The sequence below is a fragment of the Diabrotica virgifera genome, chromosome 3, assembly GCF_917563875.1.
Source record: "Diabrotica virgifera virgifera chromosome 3, PGI_DIABVI_V3a".
NCBI classification, from domain to species: domain Eukaryota; kingdom Metazoa; phylum Arthropoda; class Insecta; order Coleoptera; family Chrysomelidae; genus Diabrotica; species Diabrotica virgifera.
Genome location: NC_065445.1, coordinates 115,555,119 through 115,578,094, shown reverse-complemented (window position 1 = coordinate 115,578,094; position 22,976 = coordinate 115,555,119). Strand labels below are relative to the sequence as shown.

The window sequence follows — 22,976 nt, the reverse complement described above, 5'->3', positions numbered from 1 at the left end:
CATGCTCATTTTGCACCTGATTTGTTTGTATTTGCTGCATTACCACACACAACAAAGTACAGTCAAACCTGCCATATGCGGATCAATGTGGCGACAGACCGATCCGGATATGAAAAAATCCGGATATCAAGACCACTACTTCTTTTATTGTCTCTGAAACGTTTTCTCCTTCATACATTCCAGTAATCAACGCCGTCAATAACTTTCGTCGATAGACACGTTTTATAGATTCTATAATACACCATTTCGCCATCTTTTAGTTCTTCTTTTAGTGCGTTGTCCAACAGCAGGACTGCCTTTCTCGGTAGATTTCGGTAGATCCGGACGACGCAGAACCGTCCGGATATGGGAAGGTCCGGATATGACAGGTTGTACTGTAAATTATAGTTCCAGAGCTATGATATTTCCGGAGTAAGATGTTCTTATCTTTAAGCGTGTCTGAATATCAGAGATCACTCCTCATGGACACGGTATCTGACACCCAAGCTACCTCCACTACTCCTCAATTATATACATAACATTGGGGCCAGGAGCGGATCTAGAAATTCATAATAGGGGGGCCAGACTTACCTCAAATACAGTGATGCCACAGCTACCAAATACCTGTCAAATCTACTGATCTACCTAATTCTTCTTTTTTTCTACCGAAAATCAAAATTCTTAATTTTCAAATTAATCTGCTGATTTTTTTTTCTACCGAAAAATCAAAATTATTAGAAAATTTTTTTTAGCGGATATATTTGGCAACAGTTTAGTCAATTTTCAAGAATTCTTGAATTGCTTTTACTAGCTTGTAACACAATGTGCGAACCAGCAGATACAGATTTACCGGTGCTACTTCGGTATGCGGTCTACGGCAGTTTCTAGTTTGGTATGCGGTCTACCGTCTGATATGCGATCTACGGCAGTTTAGCTGATTCGGCATGCGGTCTACGTACAAAAACAAATTAGAGAAACTATTACAAACTTTTTATTTATTATTTATATATTATTTTATTTATTACAAACTATTACAAACTATTACAAACAAATTTATTATATTACTTAAAAGTTAAATAATCTTTGAAAAACTTATTTGTAGGGTCAACTGACAATACATAAACATTTTAAATGGTTTATACATATACATCTCTAACATCGTGCAGGAAAGCGATAAACTTATCTTCTACATTCCTTCGTAGAAACTTCCACGCAACATAATCCAAATGGGACTGCAAAGTACTGACAGGAACACCTCTCATTTTTTTCAAAATCGTAATTTTACCCTCCAACCAGGATCTTTCTATCCCTTGCGTATGTGCTCCTGTTTGTGGGTCGACATAATTTTCCTGGTGGTTAACGGTTGAGTGCACGTAGCCTAATTGGCGCAAATTGCCTTATGGTGGCCATTCGTCCGAGTGAATTACTGACCCAGCTTCAACTTCCCTTTGTATGATGGGAACTAGGGTCGCTCTGTCTCTTCGCTCAACATAAAAATATCGGACCTCCTCTTTACTCTTTAATCCGAAGACCCACGGACCGTCAATTCGGCGTCCATGATTCCGATTATTTTCCGCTTCAGCATCGCTGTCTTCTGATTCTGCTGGATGGTCTCCATTTAATATTCGTCCTCTGTTGTATTTCCTTCTGCCTGCAAATCTGGCTTCGTCAATTTGGATTGGGTCTTCTTCCGTACCTCGAAGCTGTCCACGGCGATTCACTGATATCACAGAGGAACAGACTTCTCGACACATGCTGTACCAGTCCCCTACAGCTTCACTTCCTCTCCCCGTTACTTTCATTACTGTGTCAAAATCGAGTTCCAAAATGAACATGAACATCAATTCCAAAATTTGACATAAAGTTAACTTGCAGTTAATTTTTCCATTTAAGTCGGTGAAATGGAAAAAACGGTTGCCATGCCTAACTGATCTTGTGGTCTGGCATCCTCTCCTTGGACAGCGAAGAACTGGTCTATATTCACCACCCCGATCTCGTTTCCGCTTTTCTTCCATTTCTGCCCCACATCGGTGGCACGGCTCAGCATCTTCAACATTTTGTAATAAACCGTTTGCTCGTAGAAATGCTACTGCCTCTGCTTCGCTCGAAATGACAGTTTGATAAAACTCTTTTAGCAACATTTTGTTTGCAACTAAATCAATCTTCATTTTGGGGCTCATTTTATACCAAAATAGGTCATTAAAGGTTTTAGTATAAGCACTACGTAATTGACCAATAATGAGTTCGTCATAATTTCCCTAATTTGTTTTTGCATTCCTAATTGAGCAGTAATGAGTTTATTTCAAAGATTATTTACTTTTTAAGTAATATAATGAAATAGTCGAGGAAATAGTAATGAGTTTGTCATAATTTCCCTAATTTGTTTTTGCATTCCTAATTAAGTAGTAATGACTTTATTTCAAAGATTATTTAACTTTTAAGTAATATAATAAAATAGTAATGTTTGTAATAGTTTCTCTAATTTGTTTTTGTATGTAGACCGCATGCCGAATCAGCTAAATTGCCGTAGACCACATATTAGACGGTAGACCGCATACCGAAGTGGCACCGATTTACCGATATGAATTTTATGACCAGTCCTTTGTCCTTTTATATTAGGATTTTGGGAGTAAAATGTATCTACCTGAATCTGAATAATGAATACTGAAGGATTGTGGCTTATTTTAATATAGAAAATAATTGCAAACTAAAAATAGTATTTAGGTATATTAAAATCTTAAAACAGGAGAAATTTATTTTGCACCTTTTTAACTTACAGTGTTTCGACATAACTAAAGAACATTAAAAAATTTTCTCGTTCTCAATTGCTTCAATATCCGACATTGTTTTGTTTTTAAACGATTATAAAGTGTAAAAAATCATGTTTTTGCCCATAAAACATTCCTTGTAGATTTTAGAGAAAAATGTTTCAAATAAATATTCTAGATCTTGATACAGTAAAACCTCTGTTAACCGAAATAATTGACACATATGCCATGGGGTGTATGCACTTGTAAGATGTAAATAAGTTTCAGTTCAGAGTGTTAGCTCATACATCCACACGCAACAAGTTTTCAAATCTGCAAAACTTGAAATTATAAAAGTTGCATTTTCTCACTTTCTGACATGTTTACATCATTACAAGCAGCTCTCCTTAGAACCACTTGCATGTTTGCAGTTACTGAAGTGTCATGGTGACCTGTTGGGTTGTGAAAATTAGGTCCTGAAACCAAAAAGGTTTTCCATTTTAGTGGGGATTTGAACAGGTTTCAAAAATAGTTTTTTCCACCATCTATCCATGATTCGAAAAAATGTCTTGAATAAAAGTTGCTTATTTTTAACTAAGGAATCCATATCTGCAATAAAAAGTGGGGGTTCCTATTTAAGATTTTAAAGCAACCCCTTACTCCACCTCTGTGGGGGTCGTGCTTGTATATTGAAATATTGAATACATATTATTCAGTTTTTCAATCTGATGTTCATTTTGCGAAATATCACGGGAGTTCTTATTTAAGATTTTAAAGTTCCTCCCCATCCGTGGGGGTCGTGTTTGGTATCATTTGATAAATTTTTGAAAAATATTGAAAACATATTTTTCAGATTTTCAATCTGATGTTCATTTGACGAAATATTTGCTTTTTTTTGTGAAACTTTTTGACTCCCCCATTTTGTTATTAACCTTGTCGGGCGGCATAGGTACAAATGTAATTTTTGAGTTTTCAAATTGTGATAACTTTTTTTGTTAAAGAAATAGAGACTTGAAATTTTGTGACTCTCTACATTTATCCAGTAGATTACGTCAGCCAAATATAACAAAGAAATCTTTATTCAATTCCCAGCAGGGGGCTTAAATTGTTCCTACCCCCGTAAACGACGGCATAGGTACATTTGTACCTTGTATTTTTTTTAAATGAATGTTATAAAGTATCAATACATTTTATACTTAAATGATAGTTTATTTGAATCAAAATACAAAAATGGATGTTAATGTGAATTTTCGCAACACATTCATGTCGTTTTAGACAAAGAATGTGTGTCGCACATAGGTAGAAAACATACTACACAACTTTTTCTCGTTTTAGGTTGTTTTTCCGTTCGTTTTGACAAACATGGCAACTTCAGCTTATTGGAGTATATCCACGAATGCTGTGAGATACTTGAGGAAGAGTATCTACAGCAAGGCAAAAATCTTTAGAAAGATCCTTGAAAAACTTCTTGCGTTGGTCCTTTGTTTTTTGTAATGGCTTGTGCTCTCGATCTCGATATAATGTAGGATGCTAGGCCAGTGACGTCAATCATATTATAAAAAAAGGTAAAGAGCCAAAGCAATGTTTAGACGTTTGACTGTATACTCATCCAGCATTTTATCCATGGTATCAACATCCCTTTAGTTTTACTCTAATACTCAATCATTTCCGGCTACTTGTCCTGTTATATGCATGGACGAGAGTAACACTACTGCCTTTTTTTCTTTAGCAAATAAGAGCATTCATGATTGTATGCAAGATTTGTGAAAATAGCTATTTTCTTGCTTGCTTGCATATTGATGAGTAGAAATCTCATCTTTTTTCTAATTAAGCCCACTAACCTCATGTGACATGAATTATAGACTTTAGTTAGTTCAAAACTGGTAAAAAGTTATCTGTGATAATATTTCGCCCAGAACCTTTAGAAGATGTGACCAGATCCAAAACTGTTTTTTCACCAACATTAAATTGTCGGGAACCATTTGCTGTTTTTCAAATATAAATGTGAATTTGTATGGGATTTGATGGATTACAAACCCAAAATACCATGAATAGTGGGTTTGTGAGATATATATTATGTAAATTTTGTGCGACTCTAAACGGAAACAGTGGTTCATCTATGATTATGCATTTTGATGTGGATGGTTTGTAGCATTGGTGCACATTTTTATTCAGCATTGTCCAGGTATTCCGTATGAGTGCAGCCTTAGCGACTTTTTTGCGTTATTGGCGGGTATTTTCGTTGTCAAATCTTATAAATCTTAGCATGAGAAACGATCACGAGACATTGCTGCAAGTATTAGTGACAGAGGCTCCATATTCCTCATCTCTCACAAGTTTTCTTTGTTGATTCTATTCTATGTATACCTCTGTTGTCGGCATTTCGGTAAACTAAATTTAGAATCATTATTACTCATGATAATTTTTAACTATACACGTATTGACAAAAACCAAATAACTAAATGTGGATGAAATCTATTATGTCTCCAATTAAAATACAATATAATGCTACTCTTCCTAAAATTTGTTTACGACCACTATTTTCAAGTTTATTGTTGCAGTAGTTTCAATAATTTACGATAGATACAGGGGTCACTTAAAAGCGGCTTCTAATCTTTGTTTGTAAATCCGTACAAGAAGAAATTGCCGAATATTATTATTCATTTATTGCAATATTAAACAATGTTTAACCAATTATGCTAGTAATAAATACTATTATCTTAAAACTAACAAAGATTTCCCTTTAGATTAAGGAATTCGGAAGAAAATATATAACAGGTACAATTGTACCTATGCCGTCTGTTACCGGTGTAAAATTATACCGCTCGACAAAGGTTAAGTCCCACTCATATCGTCATATTTTTGACATATATACTGTTCTTCATGAGCTTACCTTGTCTTAATCTGACGGGTTCGAATTTTTCTAAGAATAGATTTTTTTACGGACTGCCCTCAACACACACTACATGCATTACAGCTACTATGGACAATAGTCCATATATGGTAGGGGTACATTTACAGGGTACAAGCTTTCTCCCCATGTGATTTACAGACCCGCTTGAGTAACACGGAAAATCCCTGCCTGGACTCCCCTACAATAATAACTGATTCAATAAAAAAAAGTATTGGGACTGGGCAAGTTCAGAAAAGCGACACCTGGTTTTATAGCTCGGCAACATTTTTCGCACTTTTAATAATTATATTGGCCAATCATATTGGTCCTGGTTACTGGACAATTGTCAAGGCCATAGCCCAAAAAATTATAAGAAGAAAAAGTAATATTAAGGTTATGTTATTAAAAGGTAAACGGTATGTAGTCAATAAAATTAATTATTAAAATGCACTACTACAAGCAAAATACAATTAATTAAATTTACTTTTATATAATAATTGCATATCAATATTGTGGAGCAACATATAATTTTTCTTCTTCATTGACAGTAGATATGAAATATACGTCAATTTGACAATTTCAGTTGACAATGAATTATTTAAGAAAGTTGCAAGGTTTCTCCGCTATTCGCGCACGATCGTTTCTTGTATCCCCTCCAAGTACTTGCACACAGCGAATATTTCTTATGCTTTTTCTCATGAGGATCTTTCAGTGCGTCACAGTTTCTCGATTTCTTTCTAACGCATTAAATTGCATGTGACAGAAAAAAACGCACGTCGGTGACTACATTTCGTCGGTGACATTTATAGCATTTATTCTAGTTGTCAGTAGATGGCGCTATAATCGAAAAAAAAAATATTTACGAATTATATACTATGTCTACGAATATAATCTGTTCAATATATAAGACTATACAAATCAAAGAAAATATATTTTTTTCAAAAATGTAGGGGAATACCCCCCTCTCGAAGGTGAAAAATATACATTCAAAATAAGTCCGGAATTGGATAACATGACTAATTCTAAACAACTTTTGTTCTATAGAGTTTTTTCAGTGAGTCAATACTTTTCGAGTTATTTGCGAGTGAATATGTTCATTTTTAACAAAAAAAAAAACATGTTTATGGAAGGTTTTTCGCAGATAACTCAAAAAGTAAGTACTCTAGCGAAAAAAATATTGAGGTCTGCAGACCCAGTATAAGCAGAGTTGTAGCTAATGAAAAGTAGGTTCTTCTTCGTCAAATTCCAAATCGAATATTTCAATGTTAAATAACCAAAAAACAGAGCACTTTTCGGGGAAAATTCATTACAACTTTGTTAAAGTGGTTAAAAAAGTTTTGTTCTTTAAAAAAATTTCTTACAATAAAAATAAGTGAGTGACGCTCAAAATATTATTGGTCTTTTTTATTTTTTGGTACAAAAATCGTGAAAATCACCCCCTTAATTAGCCTTCCAAATAAAATTAATCGTAACCGCTTCACAAGTTACTTTACTTATGTATTGTTTATATTATCTATAAGTTTCATTGGTTCAAAGTGCTCAGTTTTGAAAAAAATTGGGTTTAAAATAAAACATTTTTTTAATTTTGAAAAAAAAAATGGAATTGTTCATGGAATTAACTTAAAAATTATTAGTAATACCAAAAATCTTAAAGAGTAATAAAATGTACGTTTTGCTTTTCTGAATATTTTTCCTTTTTTGTTTTCTTGTTATACTAAAATTGATTATGCTATGGCTGTTCAAAATTTGCCTAAACTCGTGATTAGTTACTCGTTCAAGCTATTTTAACTACAGCTTTTTCAAAAATAAGCACTTTGAACCGATGAAACTTACAGATCATATAAATAATACATAAGCAAAGTAACTTGTGAAGTGGTAATGATAAAATTTATTTGTGATGCTAATTAGGGGGTGATTTTCGCGATTTTTTTACCAAAAAATAAAAGGGACCAACAATATTTTGAGCGTAACTCACTTACTTTTAATGTTACAAGTTTTTTTAAACACTTTAAAAGTTGAAATGAATTTCCCCGAAAAGTGCTCCGTTTTTGGGTTATTTCACATTGAAATATTCGATTTGGAATTTTATGAAGAAGAACCTACTTTTCATCAGCTACAACTCTGCTTCTACTGGGTCCACAGACCTCAAGCGTACACAATTTTTTTTTCAGTTTTTTATAAGCTATATTTTTGCTAAGAATATTTTTTTCGCTGAAATACTTACTTTTTGAGTTATCTCCGAAAAACCGTCCAAAAACATGTTTTTTTCTGTTAAAAATGAACATATTCACTTGCAAATAACTCGAAAAGTATTGACTTAGGGAAAAAACTCTATAGAACAAAAGTTGCTTAGAATTAGTCATTTTATCCAATTCCGGACTTATTTTGAATGTATATTTTTCACCTTCGAGAGGGGGGTATTCCCCTATATTTTTGAAAAATGGAGGGGATGTAGAATTGTAAACTTTTTCTTATATAATAATAGACAATTTCAACTACCTATCCCAAATTTTCATCCTTCCTTTATTTTTTTTTTTGGGGTCAGATTGTTCTTTGATCGGGCTATTAACTCACAAATTTCTATTGAATTAATAAAACTTGTTTTGTGAAAGCCCTTGATAATAGTTATAAATTTTAGGTGCTATTCACACAAGCAAATGGTCACTTAAAGGCCTCTTAATACTCATAAGACATGGAGATAGGGGCCCTCTTCAGCATATAAAGAAAATATCTTCCATAAACTGTGGGACACCCACCACTGAGATGTTGACAACATATAAGGTAAATTTGTGCTTTATTTTTATTATATAAAACTAATTCGGTTTCACATGAAATAATATAATATACAGGGTGTAACAAAAATACAGGTCATAAATTAAACCACATATTCTGGGACCACAAATAGTTCGAATGAACCTAACTTACCTTAGTACAAATATGCACACAAAAGAAGTTACAACCCTTTGAAGTTACAAAATGAAAATCGATTTTTTTGAATATATCGAAAACCATTAGAGATTTTTTGTTGAAAATGGACATGTGGCATTCTTATGGACAGAACATGTTAAAGAAAAATTATAGTGAAATTTGTACACCCCATAAAAATTTTATGGGGGTTTTGTTCCCTTAAACCTCCCCAAACTTTTGTGTCCGTTCTAAATAAATTATTATTGGGGTGCCATTAGTTAAATTCAATATTTTTAAAACTTTTTTGCCTCTTAGTATTTTTTCGATAAGGCAGTTTTTATCGAGTTGCGGCTTCTTTTTAATATGTTTATATAAAAATTTTATGAGGGTTTTGTTCCTTTAAACACCCCAAATGTTTGTGTACGTTCCAATTAAACTATTACTGCGGTACCATTAGTTAAACACAGTGTTTTTAAAACTTTTTTGCCTCTTTGTATTTTTTTTGATAAAGCATCTTTTATAGAGATGTGGCTTCTTTTTTAATATGGTTCAAAATATAATTTGATAAATATTCAAATATCTCGATAAAAACTGACTTTTGGAAAAACTACTAAGAGACAAAAAAGTTTTTAAAAACTTGTGTTTAACTAATGGCGCTACAATAATAATTAAATTGGAACATACACAACAGTTTGGGGGGGTTTAAAGGAACCAAACCCCCATAAAATTTTTATGGGGTGTTCAAATTTCAGTATAATTTTTTCTTAAAATACTACTGCCATAAGAATACCACATGTTCATTTTCAATAAAAAATCTCTAATAGTTTTCGATATATTGGAAAAAATCGATTTTCATTTTGTAACTTCAAAAGGCTGTAACTTTTTTTCCGTGCACATTTGTACTAAGGTAAGTTAGGTTCAATCGAACTATTTTTGGTTCCAGAATATGCGATTAAATTTATGACCTGTATTTTTGTTACACCCTGTATAAATATACATATGTATATAAAAAATATTGTTTTAATGATAAATAGGCGTAAAATCAATATTTCAAGGTTTATGCAAAAAACGTGAAGATATCTCAACAGGAAAACACTCACTGCACAATTAAACAAGCGAGAATGGGGAGTTTTTGATAAATTTTGCCACCACTAAAAACATGGTTATAAGTTCCACCTGCTTCCCACATAAAGACATACACAAAATGACATGGATTTCACCAGATGGAACCACAACCAATCAAATCGACCATGTGCTGATAGACGAAAGGGCAGCCAGTAGTATCTCCGATGTGAGAACACGTCGAGAAGCATGCTGTGGATCAGACCATATTTTACTACAAACCAAATTTAGATGCAGAGTTAACAGAGAAAGAAACGAAAGACAACAAAGAACAAACAAACTGGACCTGGAGAAACTGAAGATTCAGGAATGTAAAGAGAAGTTCGAACAAGAAGTTGCAAATGAGTTAAGGACGCTAGAAATGCACTTCATAGAGGGCCATCCAAACAGCAATACTGATAACAAGGACATGGGAAAGACGAACATCATTTGAAGTTGCAAGACGGAAAGCAGACAAGATATGTAGAAATAACAAAAAAGCCTATGAAAATGGACAAATAAAAAAATGGAAGAAAATTTCAAAAACAACGAAATAAGAGGGGCTTACGAATACCTAAAAAAGATAAAAAGAGACATGGAATATGAAATGGGTATGAACTACGTAAAAGAGAATGAAGTAGAGAATGGAGTAGAAGCTCCAACCATAGAGGAAGTTAGCAGAAGGCCGCCTTCGTCATTAACACTACCCCGAACAAGCCAAATGGTATTTGTCTATTCTCGCAACGATTTTAACTGGTATTTGCAAGTAATTCCAGTAAAAATTAGTTTGAGCTAGTATAAACTACTCTAAATAAAATTCGTTCGGGATTTCTAGTTTTAACTACTGAATTTAGCAGTCAAATCTAGTTTTGACTAGTTAAAACTAGAATTGTGTAAAGCGTATTGTATAAATTTCGTGGGGCTCAGTGGAGGCTGTTCTTCAGAGAGAATGGAAACACCAAATAGTAATGCGAGAATTTATTAATGAGACCTACACTAAGGGTGGTTACCCCGGGAGATCTTTGAGTACTGACTTATGACTTATTCGCGTTTCAGTTGAAGACTGTTTGATGCTACATATTGACTGAAGTTAAAGGCACATCTTGCCTGGTTGAAGTGATTATTGAGAATGATTCTAAATGTGTATTCTTGGTGTATTGGTGTCAAGCCACGCGCTGAGTATATTTACAAATACTTATTGAGAACAAAGAAATATATTTGATCATCAAATTAAATAATGCAATTGCCCGAATTATTGTTTACAATTTACAATTCGTGAACTAAATTAGAAACCCGTACATGTATTATACCATAACAAATTGGCTCATGTGATATACGGGGTGATAAAAATATACTGTTCAATATCGGATATGAATAATGAATGTTTGATATTGGACACGTATAGTTAAAACTAATTTTTCCTAGTAAATTCGGGTTTTAACTGGAATCGGGTATTAACGGTAACATCTATCTAGACCATTTCTAAATCCAATAATGGAATAGTTGATTTTGTATAATTCATAAAATTATCTTAAGGGTGTATCTCATGAAATTGATTAGTCGATATAGCTGCATTTCTTTTCTTTGGTATTGTTCACCTGGCTTAAGGTGAAAGTAAAATAATTGAAAATACTGGAAAAATGTGTCCCCCTTTAATCAAATCGCAAAAATTGATGTGTAGCTTTTTTCAAAAATGTAGTCATAATTCTTGATAATACGTCTGTTTCGTTTTCGTTCAGCCACCCTGTATATTGGTTTCTTTTACATATACATATGTGTTTTAAAACTTATTTATGTGTATTATAGTTAGGTATTACTAGATATGAAAATTATTGTAAAATGGAGTTTTCTATAAAATTTTTATATCAAAAATAAAAGATAAATGATTGTTTTTATTCTTAGGCTTATTTACATAATCAATCCCTTCCTGGGAAAGTTTCATGGGTTGGACCAGGACCATTTCATGGTTTTCCATTTTTGCCAATGCATCCTAGTCAGTGTCATTTAGGCCAACTAACTATGCAAGGTATGTATTATTAAAATATAGAAAAATATCAAAAATCAATAAAACAAATTAAAAGTATTATAAATAGTGTAGTTGAAAGCTTTGGTTCCGGAGAACTGCATAGAAGTTTTAAAATTGATATTGGCAACGTAAAATTTTACTTTCTATCCAAAAGAGCTGATGAATTTGCTAGATCAGAAGAAGGGAAGCTGCATTACTATGCAATCATACAGTCATATGAAATTGATCAGTTTCTCCATCTACTATAACACTAGTGGTTATAGTCCGAGAGGCAGCGCTGAAAAATCTCTTTGAATTTACTAAAGCTAGATTTTTCACAGTTGATTACTGTGATTGTGTAGAGAAGCATACTGCGGTCGGTCAAGCGAAACGTAGAACAGGGGTTACTGAGAGGGTATCAAAGTTGCTTTCCTACGAAGGTAATTAAATCCATTTACTAAGGCTGAAAATCAGTACACACATTCTAAATTAAATACAAATAAAAGTTATTATAGTCGGTCAGCTGTATGACGGGACAGAGCCGGTCGGTCGGCCCCAGTGAATGTACAGGGTTATTCACTATATTTTGACCCTCTTGTAAATTGCTTTATTTACATGATTAAAAAAAATGTAAAATACAAAAGTTATTCGATTTTTAAATTATGATTTTTTGACATATATATCATACTAGTGACGTCATCCATTTTTGCGTGATGACGCAATCGACTATTTTGTTAAAATGGGAATAGGGGTCGAGTGCTAGCTCATTTGAAAGGTTATTCAATTGCCTATTCAGTAATATAAACATTAACATAATTAATTATACAGGGTGTCCAAAATTTTTTTTTAATTAAATTAATTGTTTAATTAATAATTCAAAAATTTTTTTTTGGACACCCTGTATAAATAGTGATCTTAATGTTTATAGTGCTGTATAGAGAATTGAATAACCTTTCAAATGAGCTAGCACACGACCCCTATTCTCATTTAAAAAACAGTCGATTACGTCATCACGCCCAGATGGATGACGTCACTAGTACGATATATATGTCAAAAAATCATAATTAAAAAATCGAATAACTTTTGTATTTTACATTTTTTTCTAATTCTGTAAATAAAGCAGTTTACAAGGGGGTCAAAATATAGTGAATAACCCTGTACATTCACTGGGGCCGACCGACCGGCTCTGTCCCGTCATACATTTGACCGGTTATAATAACTTTTATTTATATTCAATTTAGAATGTGTGTACTGATTTTCTGCCTTAGTAAATGGATTTAATTACCTTGGTAGGTAACTTTGATACCCTCTCAGTAACCCCTGTTCTACGTTTCGCTTGACCGACCGCAGTATGTTTCTCTACACAATCACAGTAATCAACTGTGAAAAATTTAGCTTTAGTAAATTCAAAGAGATTATTCAGCGCTGCCTCTTTGTCTATTACTTTCTCATACATATCTCCCACAATATTCACACACTGGGCATTCCGTTCTTGTTCAGCATCTACCACATAACGTCTTGTGGATCTCTATCATATGCTTTATCAAGATCAATGAATACCATATGAACGTTTATTTCTTTATTTCTATGTTTTCCATTAGCTGCCTTATAATAAAAATTCCATCTCTTGCTGATTTGTCTTACATAAATCCAAAATTGATTTAAAGATATTTCTGTTTTTCACATATCTGTCTATCAACTATTATCTCCCATATTTTCATGGCGTGATTCAGTAGTTTTATGGTACGATTCAGTAGTTTTGTGGTACTGTAGTGTGTATGTGCATTGTTGAACATCTCCTTTGTTTTTGTAACAGGTAATAATATACTGTTTCTCCTTTTCTCTTTTTTGTCTTACTTCCCAATTCTATCAAACAATTTTGTCAACTTATTCAAGTGCTTGAACAACTTTTGCGCTTATTATTTTGATGGCCATTGCTTTTACTTCTTCCGTTAGTCCAACTGTTCTGTCAAATTTTTTGTTTAATAAACTGTCTAATAATAGCTATTTGTATAACAAGGGAGGAAAGTGCTACTTTTCCTCCCGAGAATGAAGTTTACTGCCCGACGCGTAGCGGAGGGCAGTAATCATTCAAGGGAGGAAAAGGCACTTTACTCCCATGTTATACATATGGTTTTTCCACCTTCCTCAAATAACAAGTCATTTTTTCATTTTTACTTAATTTATTTATGTAACTAACCAACAAAATTTGTTAGAACTAAAACTAATAAGTAGGTACAATATAACTGTCAACTGTCAATAATATAAGTCAAATTATTAATGTAAACATTGTTAAATCAGAATAACAATTTACTGTTTTTTACCATTCTGCAAAATACAGAGTGTTTTTAAATAAACGTTAAAATGTATAGATACTTACGTAATAGAAAATAGATATTGTACAGGGCGTCAATAAGTTATATTTCATGAATTAAATACCATGACGTCACTTTTACTTTTCCTCCCTAGGGAGGAAAAATATTTTCCTCCCTAGGGAGGAAAAGTACAACTTTGCTCCCTAAAATCAGGTCCGGAAAAGTATACTTTCGGTAGAGGTAGGTGGAAAAAGTATTTTCCCATCATTTTTAGACATGGTTTTCGTGAAATAGTATTTTATTATTTTCGTCTCGTATATAACATGTAAAATTTCTATATCAAGTACAAAGGACCAGGCAACACTCCTTATGGAAAAGTGGTCCCGGTCAAATTTGATGAAAGTTTGGTCAATGATACTTCTTGATGTGTAGATTAAAAAAGTCCATGGCACCTGGGTCTGCATAACTACTATTCTCGAGTTACAGCCTTCTGAAGTTATTGGATTCGAGTGCTCGGTTTACGGTAATTGCACTAATTTACGGTCAATGAACAAAAATATTTATTATTAGAAGAAGAGAAACTTATGTTCTTCATATATAGTTGCGTGTTGTATATGAATTCGTGGTCAAAAATAGTTGGATTGTATTTTAGTCTTCAGAAAACCTCCGAAAAGTCTTCAGAAAACTAAAGAAGTGCGGTATAAAATGTGCTGCTAGATCGATATAAGCATTATCATGTTTTCATGAATACTTCTCAGTTTGGAATACCAGCAAAACTGCAGTTCCGCCTTATCTTTAGAAAAATACTGAACAGTGGCGGATCTAGGGGGGATGGGGGTAATTTCACTCGTAACATGTTCCAGAATAATTAAAGAAAAAATTGTTGAAACATAAAAAAATACATTAGTTGACATGAAACTTGTCCCGCGTATCAGATATAAGACAGGTAGAGAACATGGACTTGATTTCAATACAAAAAAAAACAAAGTACCTGGTAGTTTGTAAATGCTAAATATTAATTACAATTGTCTATGGAAAAATCGGGTTTAAATCATCGTCGACTATTCGTACATTAACATTTTGCTGATTTCGGTTAGATGCATCATACGTCGTGTTAACTAACGACCTGTCAGGATACTTAACATTGGGTTGATGTCTTGCAAAGCCTAAAAACCATAACACACTGGTGACATGAGCACAGGTACCTACAGTTCTCGCACCAGATTGACAGGTACAGTAGTACCTGTTAATCGGTTCTTCTACAGGCTCATCTTCATCATTATCTTCATCAACCGTATAGGAAATGAATACTTGGTGTTTTGTAGCTTGCCGAAACCTAGAAAATATTCGAACTCTTATGAATCCCGGTTCATCCATATTCTCATCAATTTGAAACTCTTCGTCATTTTCTCTTATTATTTTATCTTGTATGTAAGATGGTGCCAGTTTAATTTGATATATCCCAATCGTAAGGTCTTTTAGGTAGTCTAAGTCGAAAACAGGAAAGTTAGCAAAATCATGATTATGAAGCCTTCTCCATTGACCATTTCTTCTAATCGTATTATCAGTCTCAACTCTAGCTTGTACAACATTGGGAATTAGTAACCTCTGTAATAACTGTTCAGCTGCTTCAGCTGTAGCACCTTGCGTGTGGATCGGTGGGTGATACTTATTTAATAATGTACCAGCAATACGGTAAAAATCATTTAGTTTTTTTGCATGGTGCATGTTTATAGGATTGGCAAAGAATTTGAAGACAGAGCGTAAATGACCATTTCTTCCTTACAATCCATCGATTTTTCGTAATAATGCGTGAGTTATTAGCATCTTCAGTTGAAAGTTGCTTTTATCCACGTGACAAAAGGACTGGCATCTTATGTTCGATACCTAGTAATTGTAAAAATGGTATACAATCTCGATATCCTCTGTCTACTAGGAGTATGTCTCCATTTTGGAACCAATCTCTTAAATAATTTCCATCTCTGTTAAATTCATGTTGAAGAATGTTGGCATCATTATTGTACGAATCAGAAAAGTATGGTCCAAAAATCGATAAAATATAGCCATCAGGTGCTACAACTAATGTTGGTTTTAAAACATGTCTACTTTTGTGCATTGAATAAGATTGTAAAAGTACTTGAAAACAGTTGATTTTATGTAGGTAGACATAATATGTCGTATCTAATAATGCAATCAGCTTTGGTTCATTCGGATTCGGATTGTACAAAATATTAGAGTCAGCCGTTACATGTTTCTGAATGAATTGCTTCCTTGGCATTGCTTGGTATTCCTGGTGGAATTATATATATTTTTATTCAACGTATACAAAATATAATGTGCAATTTCTTCACGTTTGCCCCCCCTAAAAATTTTTATATGGGCGCTCGTGCTCTGGGCCTACGTCTTTTTGTCACACTATCCGCTCTTTGGTTATAAATGTGTTTTGATGGCTCCATCTCGTTCATTTTTCCTTAAATAAAGTTTTTTCATTAATTCTGGAACATGTTACCGGTGGAATTACCCCTATCCCCCCTATATCCGCCACTGTTTAGTAGCTTTCTAAAGATAAGGCGAAACTGCAGATTTGCTGGTATTGCATAACTGAGAAGCATTCATGAAAACATGATAATGCTTATACCGATCTAGTAGGTAGCACAGTTTATACCGCGCTTCTTTAGTTTTCTGAAGACTTTTCGGAGGTTTGCTGAAGACTAAAATACGATCCAACTATTTTTGACCACGAATTCATATACAACACGCAAGTATGTATGAAGAACATGAGTTTCTCTTCTTCTAATAATAAATATTTTCGTTCACTTGGCCGTAAATTAGTGCACTTAAAGTAAACCGTGTACTCGAATCCAATAACTTCAGAAGGCTGTAACTCGAGAATAGTAGTTATTCAGACCCAGGTGCTTTTTAATCTACACATCAAGGAGTATCATTGACCAAACTTTCATCAAATTTGACCGGGACCACTTTTCCATAAGGAGTGTTGTCTGGTCCTTTCTCAGATATTATTCTATCTCACGTTCCTATAACGATTACTACATTCATTTTCATTTCTCTATCAGCAATTATACCAAATCTATTTCTAGTGTTAGTTTGCCCTAAATACCACAATTTGTATCCTTCACTTAGGTCTTTCCCTTTGCCCTTTTTACTTCATATCTTTGAATGCAACAAAATGTCTCCTACTTCCCTTTATTTTAAGGACGTCTACCAAATCCATTTATTTATAGTCTAGGCAGACTATCGGAGAATAGGCCATTTTTGGGAAAAGTTATTTACCAGCAATTTTATTACTGAAATCGAATCTTATGATTCTATATATTAATAATATAGGTATGCAAAGTCCGCAGATAGTGTGCTACTTTTTTTATAAACAAAATGGCGTCCGAAAATCGTGTTTTTTTTTTCAATTTTTGCTCTATAATTCCAAAGATTTTAACTTTACACCAAAAAACATCCAAATAAAAATGCACCGTAATTAAATTCTGCATAGAGATATGTTTTTCCCGATTTACTTCGACGCAAATTTTCCTCGGAAAATGCGGGTTTTTCCAACAAATTCTTTAATTTTCAACTAAAATTTTAGGTTAGTAATTATTTATCAATAATTAAATAACTTAGTGATATAAAAGCTCTTTTGGTATAGATTATATTACCAAAAGCCGATAGAAATTAAGTGAACAGTTCAGCAACAATTAAATTGTTAATTAAAAATTTAGAGTCGCCATAATAACCACAATAATTACGATTCATAATAATAACTAGGAGTTTTGTATAAAAAGGCACTATACCTACCTAATGTACTTTACAGAATTGAAATTGGACTATTTAACCCTCGTAAGGCTGTGCTTAGATTCTTACGTAAACAACGGTGCGGGGAGCATGTGCACCCCATCTGTATATCCATTTTTTTATGTGAACGTCGGGAAAATTAATTTGAAAGATAATTAGGACTTATTTATTATAGTACGAAACATAATTTCACAAAAAAAGTACTCATTTCTTCTTAAAAAAATTATTATCGTCACAAGACAAACACATGAAATTTTTCACAGAATGAACAACAAAAAGTTTTTACACACAATACAGTTATGCCGGGACTTTTGGTCTTTTTTCTCTGACATAAGTAACACCGACCTTGTCCCGTAGCTCTGCTAGCTCCAGGTGGAACATCAGAAACGTCCAATTCAGGATACGAAATTTTCATCATTTGCACCCAAAAGTCATTTTTTTAAAAAGCACGTAAACGCAAAAAGTTTTAAATGCTGTAATGGGTGGAATACGTTTAGAATTGAATTTAATACGAATAAAAAAATGGACAAAAATAAAAATTTTTTTTAAAAAAAGATAGGTGAGAAAAACGAGGTCTGGGGTGCACGTGCACCCCGCACCGCCTTACGAGGGTTAAGTGGCCTCAGGAATATTTTAAAATTATAAACAATTTTTTGGCTTATAAACAAATAAAATATCTCGGGAAATATTAAATTAAATTAAATTATGAAAACGGTATTGGAAAGAACGCGACAGGACGCTTCTTTTAAAAGAAAAAAAAAAGTTTATACCCCAGGCTGTGGGTGAAAAAACGTGATATAATTCAGGAATTTTTGAAACCTATCAGGTGTTGTGAAGGACGATGCCAGGAATAAATTCTACTAAAATGTAACCAAAAATATTGTGCGCTTTTTTTTAATTGCGATTTTCATTTGTTAAATTTGCAGTTTTTATTGATTTTTAATTTTGTAGCATAGGATATTGATTTTAGAGAAAAACTTTTTAATAGAAAATTGTAGCAAATTAAAAACCCTACAATTTGAGCTATCGTAAGTTTAATTTCGTTAATTATTGGTTATTGCAAAACAGCCTGCGAAAGGTCCAAATTGGCCGTTTTTTACAATTGCATTATTTATTGTACAAATAATTTTTTTTTATTTTTTAAAGCTTTAAAATGAAGATCTTTCAATTCAAACATAAAAAAAAATTGTAAAGCCAGATTAACGAATTTGTTGCTTAGATATTATATATAAATTGTTTATCCCAAGAGGTCAAATGTCGAAGGCTATAACTTTTTGAAAAAAAATCGTAGAAAGTTGGCGAAACATCCAATCTCCTACTAAAGAGTTATATTTTCATATTCTGATGTAAGTAAATGCGAAAAACATTTTTAAACCTCTAATTTTTGGATTTGAAAATAAGGGGGCAAATTTCGTTATAAACATTTAGAGCTGAAGCGGCCCTGTACATCCTATGAGTTTTTAACTTACATATTATTGTTGCTGAAGATGAAACGAAGATTTATAAAAAAATAAAAAATTTCTACGACCAACTGAAGCCGAGATAATTTTTAGGGTTTGAAAATAAGGGGGCAAATTTCGTTATAAACATTTAGAGCTGAAGCGACCCTGTATATCCTATGAGTTTCTAACTTATAGATTATTGTTGCTAAAGACGAAACGAAGATTTATAAAATAAAATCTACAACCAACTGAAGCCGAGAAAATTGTTTTTTTTTTTCTTAAATTATAGTGCCTTTATTTATAACAATTAAGAAATTATTTTACAGTAATTGACTAAAGAAAGACTTATATTATCTTAAAATAAAAATTATTATAAAATATAATTACATTTAATTATTAAAAATTATTTTTTAAATCGGTGCTTTTGCAAGCGGCCGAATTTTGCAAATCGCCCGGCTCGCTTCAAATCCGCGCGCCCGCGTGCGTAATTATATTTTATAATAATTTTAATTTATAATAAAGGCACTACGACTTGAGAAAAAAAAACAATTATCTTGGCTTCAGTTGGTTGTAAATTTTTTTTTATTTTTTTATAAATCTTCGTTTTGTCTTCAGCAACAATAATCTGTAAGTTAGAAACTCATAGGATGTACAGGGCCGCTTCAGCTCTAAATGTATATACGGAAATTTGCCCCCTTATTTTCAATCCCAAAAATTAGCTCGGCTTCAGTTGGTCGTAGAAATTTTTTATTTTTTTATAAATCTTTGTTTCATCTTCAGCAACAATAATCTGTAAATTAAAAACTCATAGGATGTACAGGGCCGCTTCAGCTCTAAATGTTTATAACGAAATTTGCCCCCTTATTTTCAAACCCAAAAATTAGAGGTTTAAAAATGTTTTACGCATTTATTTACATCAGAATATGAAAATATAACTCTTTAGAATGAGATTAGATGTTTCACCAACTCTCTACGATTTTTCTTCAAAAATTTATAGCCTTCGACATTTGACCTCTTGGGATAAATAATTTATAATATCTAAGCAACAAATTCGTCAATCTGGCTTTACAATTTTTTTTTATGTTTGGAATTGAAAGATCTTCATTTTAAAGCTTTAAAAAATAAAAAAAATTATTTGTACAATAAATAATGCAATTGTAAAAAACGGCCATTTTAGACCTTTCGCAGGCTGTTTTGCAATAACCAATTAACGAAATTAAACTTACCATAGCTCAAATGGTAGTTATTTAATTTACTACAACTTTCCATTAAAAAGTTTTTCTCTAAAATCAATATCCTAAGCTACAAAATTAAAAATCAATAAAAATTGCAAATTTAACAAATGAAAATCGCAATTAAAAAAACAGCGCACAATATTTTTGGTTACATTTTAGTAGAAGTTATTCCTGGCATCGTCCTTTACAACACCTGATAGGTTTCAAAAATTCCTGAATTATATCCTGAAATCGACCTATTTTTCACCCACAGCCTGGGGTATAATTGCGATGAGTGGTTCCTGAAATACAACCGGTCAAAGTTGACCAGCATGTACAGCGAAGATATAAATACTAGGATGGTAATTTTCGAACCATCACCTTTTTATTTCTGTCCTCTTTCTCCACACAAATTTTCATATCTTTAAAAGACTCAAAACATATAATAATAAAAACTATCGGTATTTCGAGTGAAAAATAACAAAAATACCAAAATTTCAATAAAAAATCAGGTTGGAGAAAATAGAATATTAAAGTTCAAAATCGGTATACGTTAAAAAAATGCATTTTCCGCAAATCGCCAGGAAATTTTGACATTCCTGTCAAAATTTCTTGAAGAAAAAGTCAGGACTTCCTTACTGTAAGGAAATGTCATTTCCTTACTGTAAGGAAATGATATTTCCGTACAGTTGTTAGTGTTCTACATAAATGATAGAAAACACATTGCTTATAAGGAATTAATTTATATTTTGAAAACATCAAGTCATTGCTGAATACATTTTTAAGATCAATTTTATTAGGAATTTTATTAGGAATTTCAAAGCACCATTTATTTGGGAATAAAATTATCGCGTTTTTTTTTTAAATCAATCAATATCTGTCGAATTTTAAACGATTTGCGGAAAAATAGTATATTTACCTCGTAGGAAAAGCCACATTCCTGGACTCTGTGTTGCTAAGTCTCGGCTTGCGCCTCGACTTAGCAATCTTCACAGTCGTCCAGGAATGTTAAGCTTTTCCTACCCGGTAAACAATGTACTATTTCTCGGCTTCCCATGGAGCAATGTTCTTCAATTTTTTTTTGTTCCCAAGTAACTCGAGTAGAGCCATCTAACTAACGCATTAATAAATTTTCGCCATCTCGTTTTAGATGTGTCAGGTCTTGTCTCCGCCGTGTATGTTAATATAGGTCTAATTGTTGCTTTATAGATTCTTGCTTTTGTGTCTTGTCTTAGGTGTTTGTTCTTCCAGATTGTGTCATTAAGAGATCCCGCCGCTTTACTTGCTTTTAAGCTTTGTTGTCGTACCACCTCTTCAACATCTCCGTAACTGGTTATATCTATTCCCAGATATTTAAACCTTGCTTCCTGCTTTATTATTTTCCCATCAATTTCGATTTTACATCGTAGTTTAGTGGGTATTTAGATGTTGTCATATATTTGGTTTTTCTGCTGATATTATCATATTTTATTTTTTGGCTTCTCAGCCAAAAAATACAATAATCCGTAATCAAAATAATCCGTACAATAATCCGTTGTAATCCGTAATACCGATAGTTTTTATTATTATAATATATGTTATGATTTTTTTAAAGATATGAAAATTTGTGTGGAGAAAGAGGACAGAAATAAAAAGGTGATGGTTCGAAAATTACCATCCTAGTACTTATATCTTCGCTGTACATGCCGGTCAACTTTGACCGGTTGCATCTCAGGAACCACTCATCGCAATTAAACGTTTTTTCGCTCGTAATATTTCCCGAGATATTCTATTTGTTTATAAGCCAAAAAATTGTTTATAATTTTAAAATATTCCTGAGGCCGCTCAGATCTCAGTCCAAATAGTCCAATTTCAATTCTGTCAAGTACATTAGATAGGTATAGTGCCTTTTTATACAAAAATCATAGTTATTCTTATGCATCGTAAATATTGTGGTTATTATGACGATTATTAACAATTTAATTGTTGCCAAACTGTTCATTTAATTTCCATCAGCTTCTGGAAATAGAATCTAAAGATTATAAATCTGGAAAATTAAAGATTTTGTTGGAAAAACCCGCATTTTCCGAGGAAAACTTGCGTCGAAGTAAATCGTGAAAAACATATCTCTATGCAGAATTTAATTACAGTGAATTTTTATTTTGATGTTTTTCGTATAAAGTTAAAATCTTTGGAGTTATAGAGCAAAAATTGAAAAAAAAACACGATTTTCGGACGCCATTTTGTTTATAAAAAAGTAGCACACTATCTGCGTACTTTGCATACCTATATTATTAATATATAGAATCATAAGATTCGATTTCAGTAATAAAATTGCTGGTAAATAACTTTTTCCCCCTCTGTGGCTCAGTGGTAAGAGCGCCTACCTTTGGATCGAAAGATCCGAATGGTCATGAGTTCGAATCTCACCAGGGTCAGAGATTTTTCGTTTATTATAAATTAATAAATGAAAATGGTTTTTGTCCTTGTGGGATCGGTACTCACTGGAGGGACCGCAGACGTTCGGATACAATTAGCGTCTCTTTGCAAAGACAATAACGGCAAAGTAACAAGACACTTACTCAACACA

At 32.8% G+C, this 22,976-nt stretch overlaps 1 protein-coding gene across 1 annotated transcript in view; it reads left to right on the top strand.

Annotated features, from left to right (window-relative positions):
• The window catches only part of LOC114336777 (2-phosphoxylose phosphatase 1), a 50,378-nt gene that overhangs the window by 499 nt on the left and 26,903 nt on the right, over nt 1–22,976 (top strand). Inside the window, exons 2-3 of the mRNA XM_028287153.2 lie at nt 8,258–8,400; nt 11,530–11,653. Coding sequence (XP_028142954.1) covers nt 8,258–8,400; nt 11,530–11,653 — 267 coding nt within the window. The remainder of the gene's footprint in view (nt 1–8,257; nt 8,401–11,529; nt 11,654–22,976) is intronic.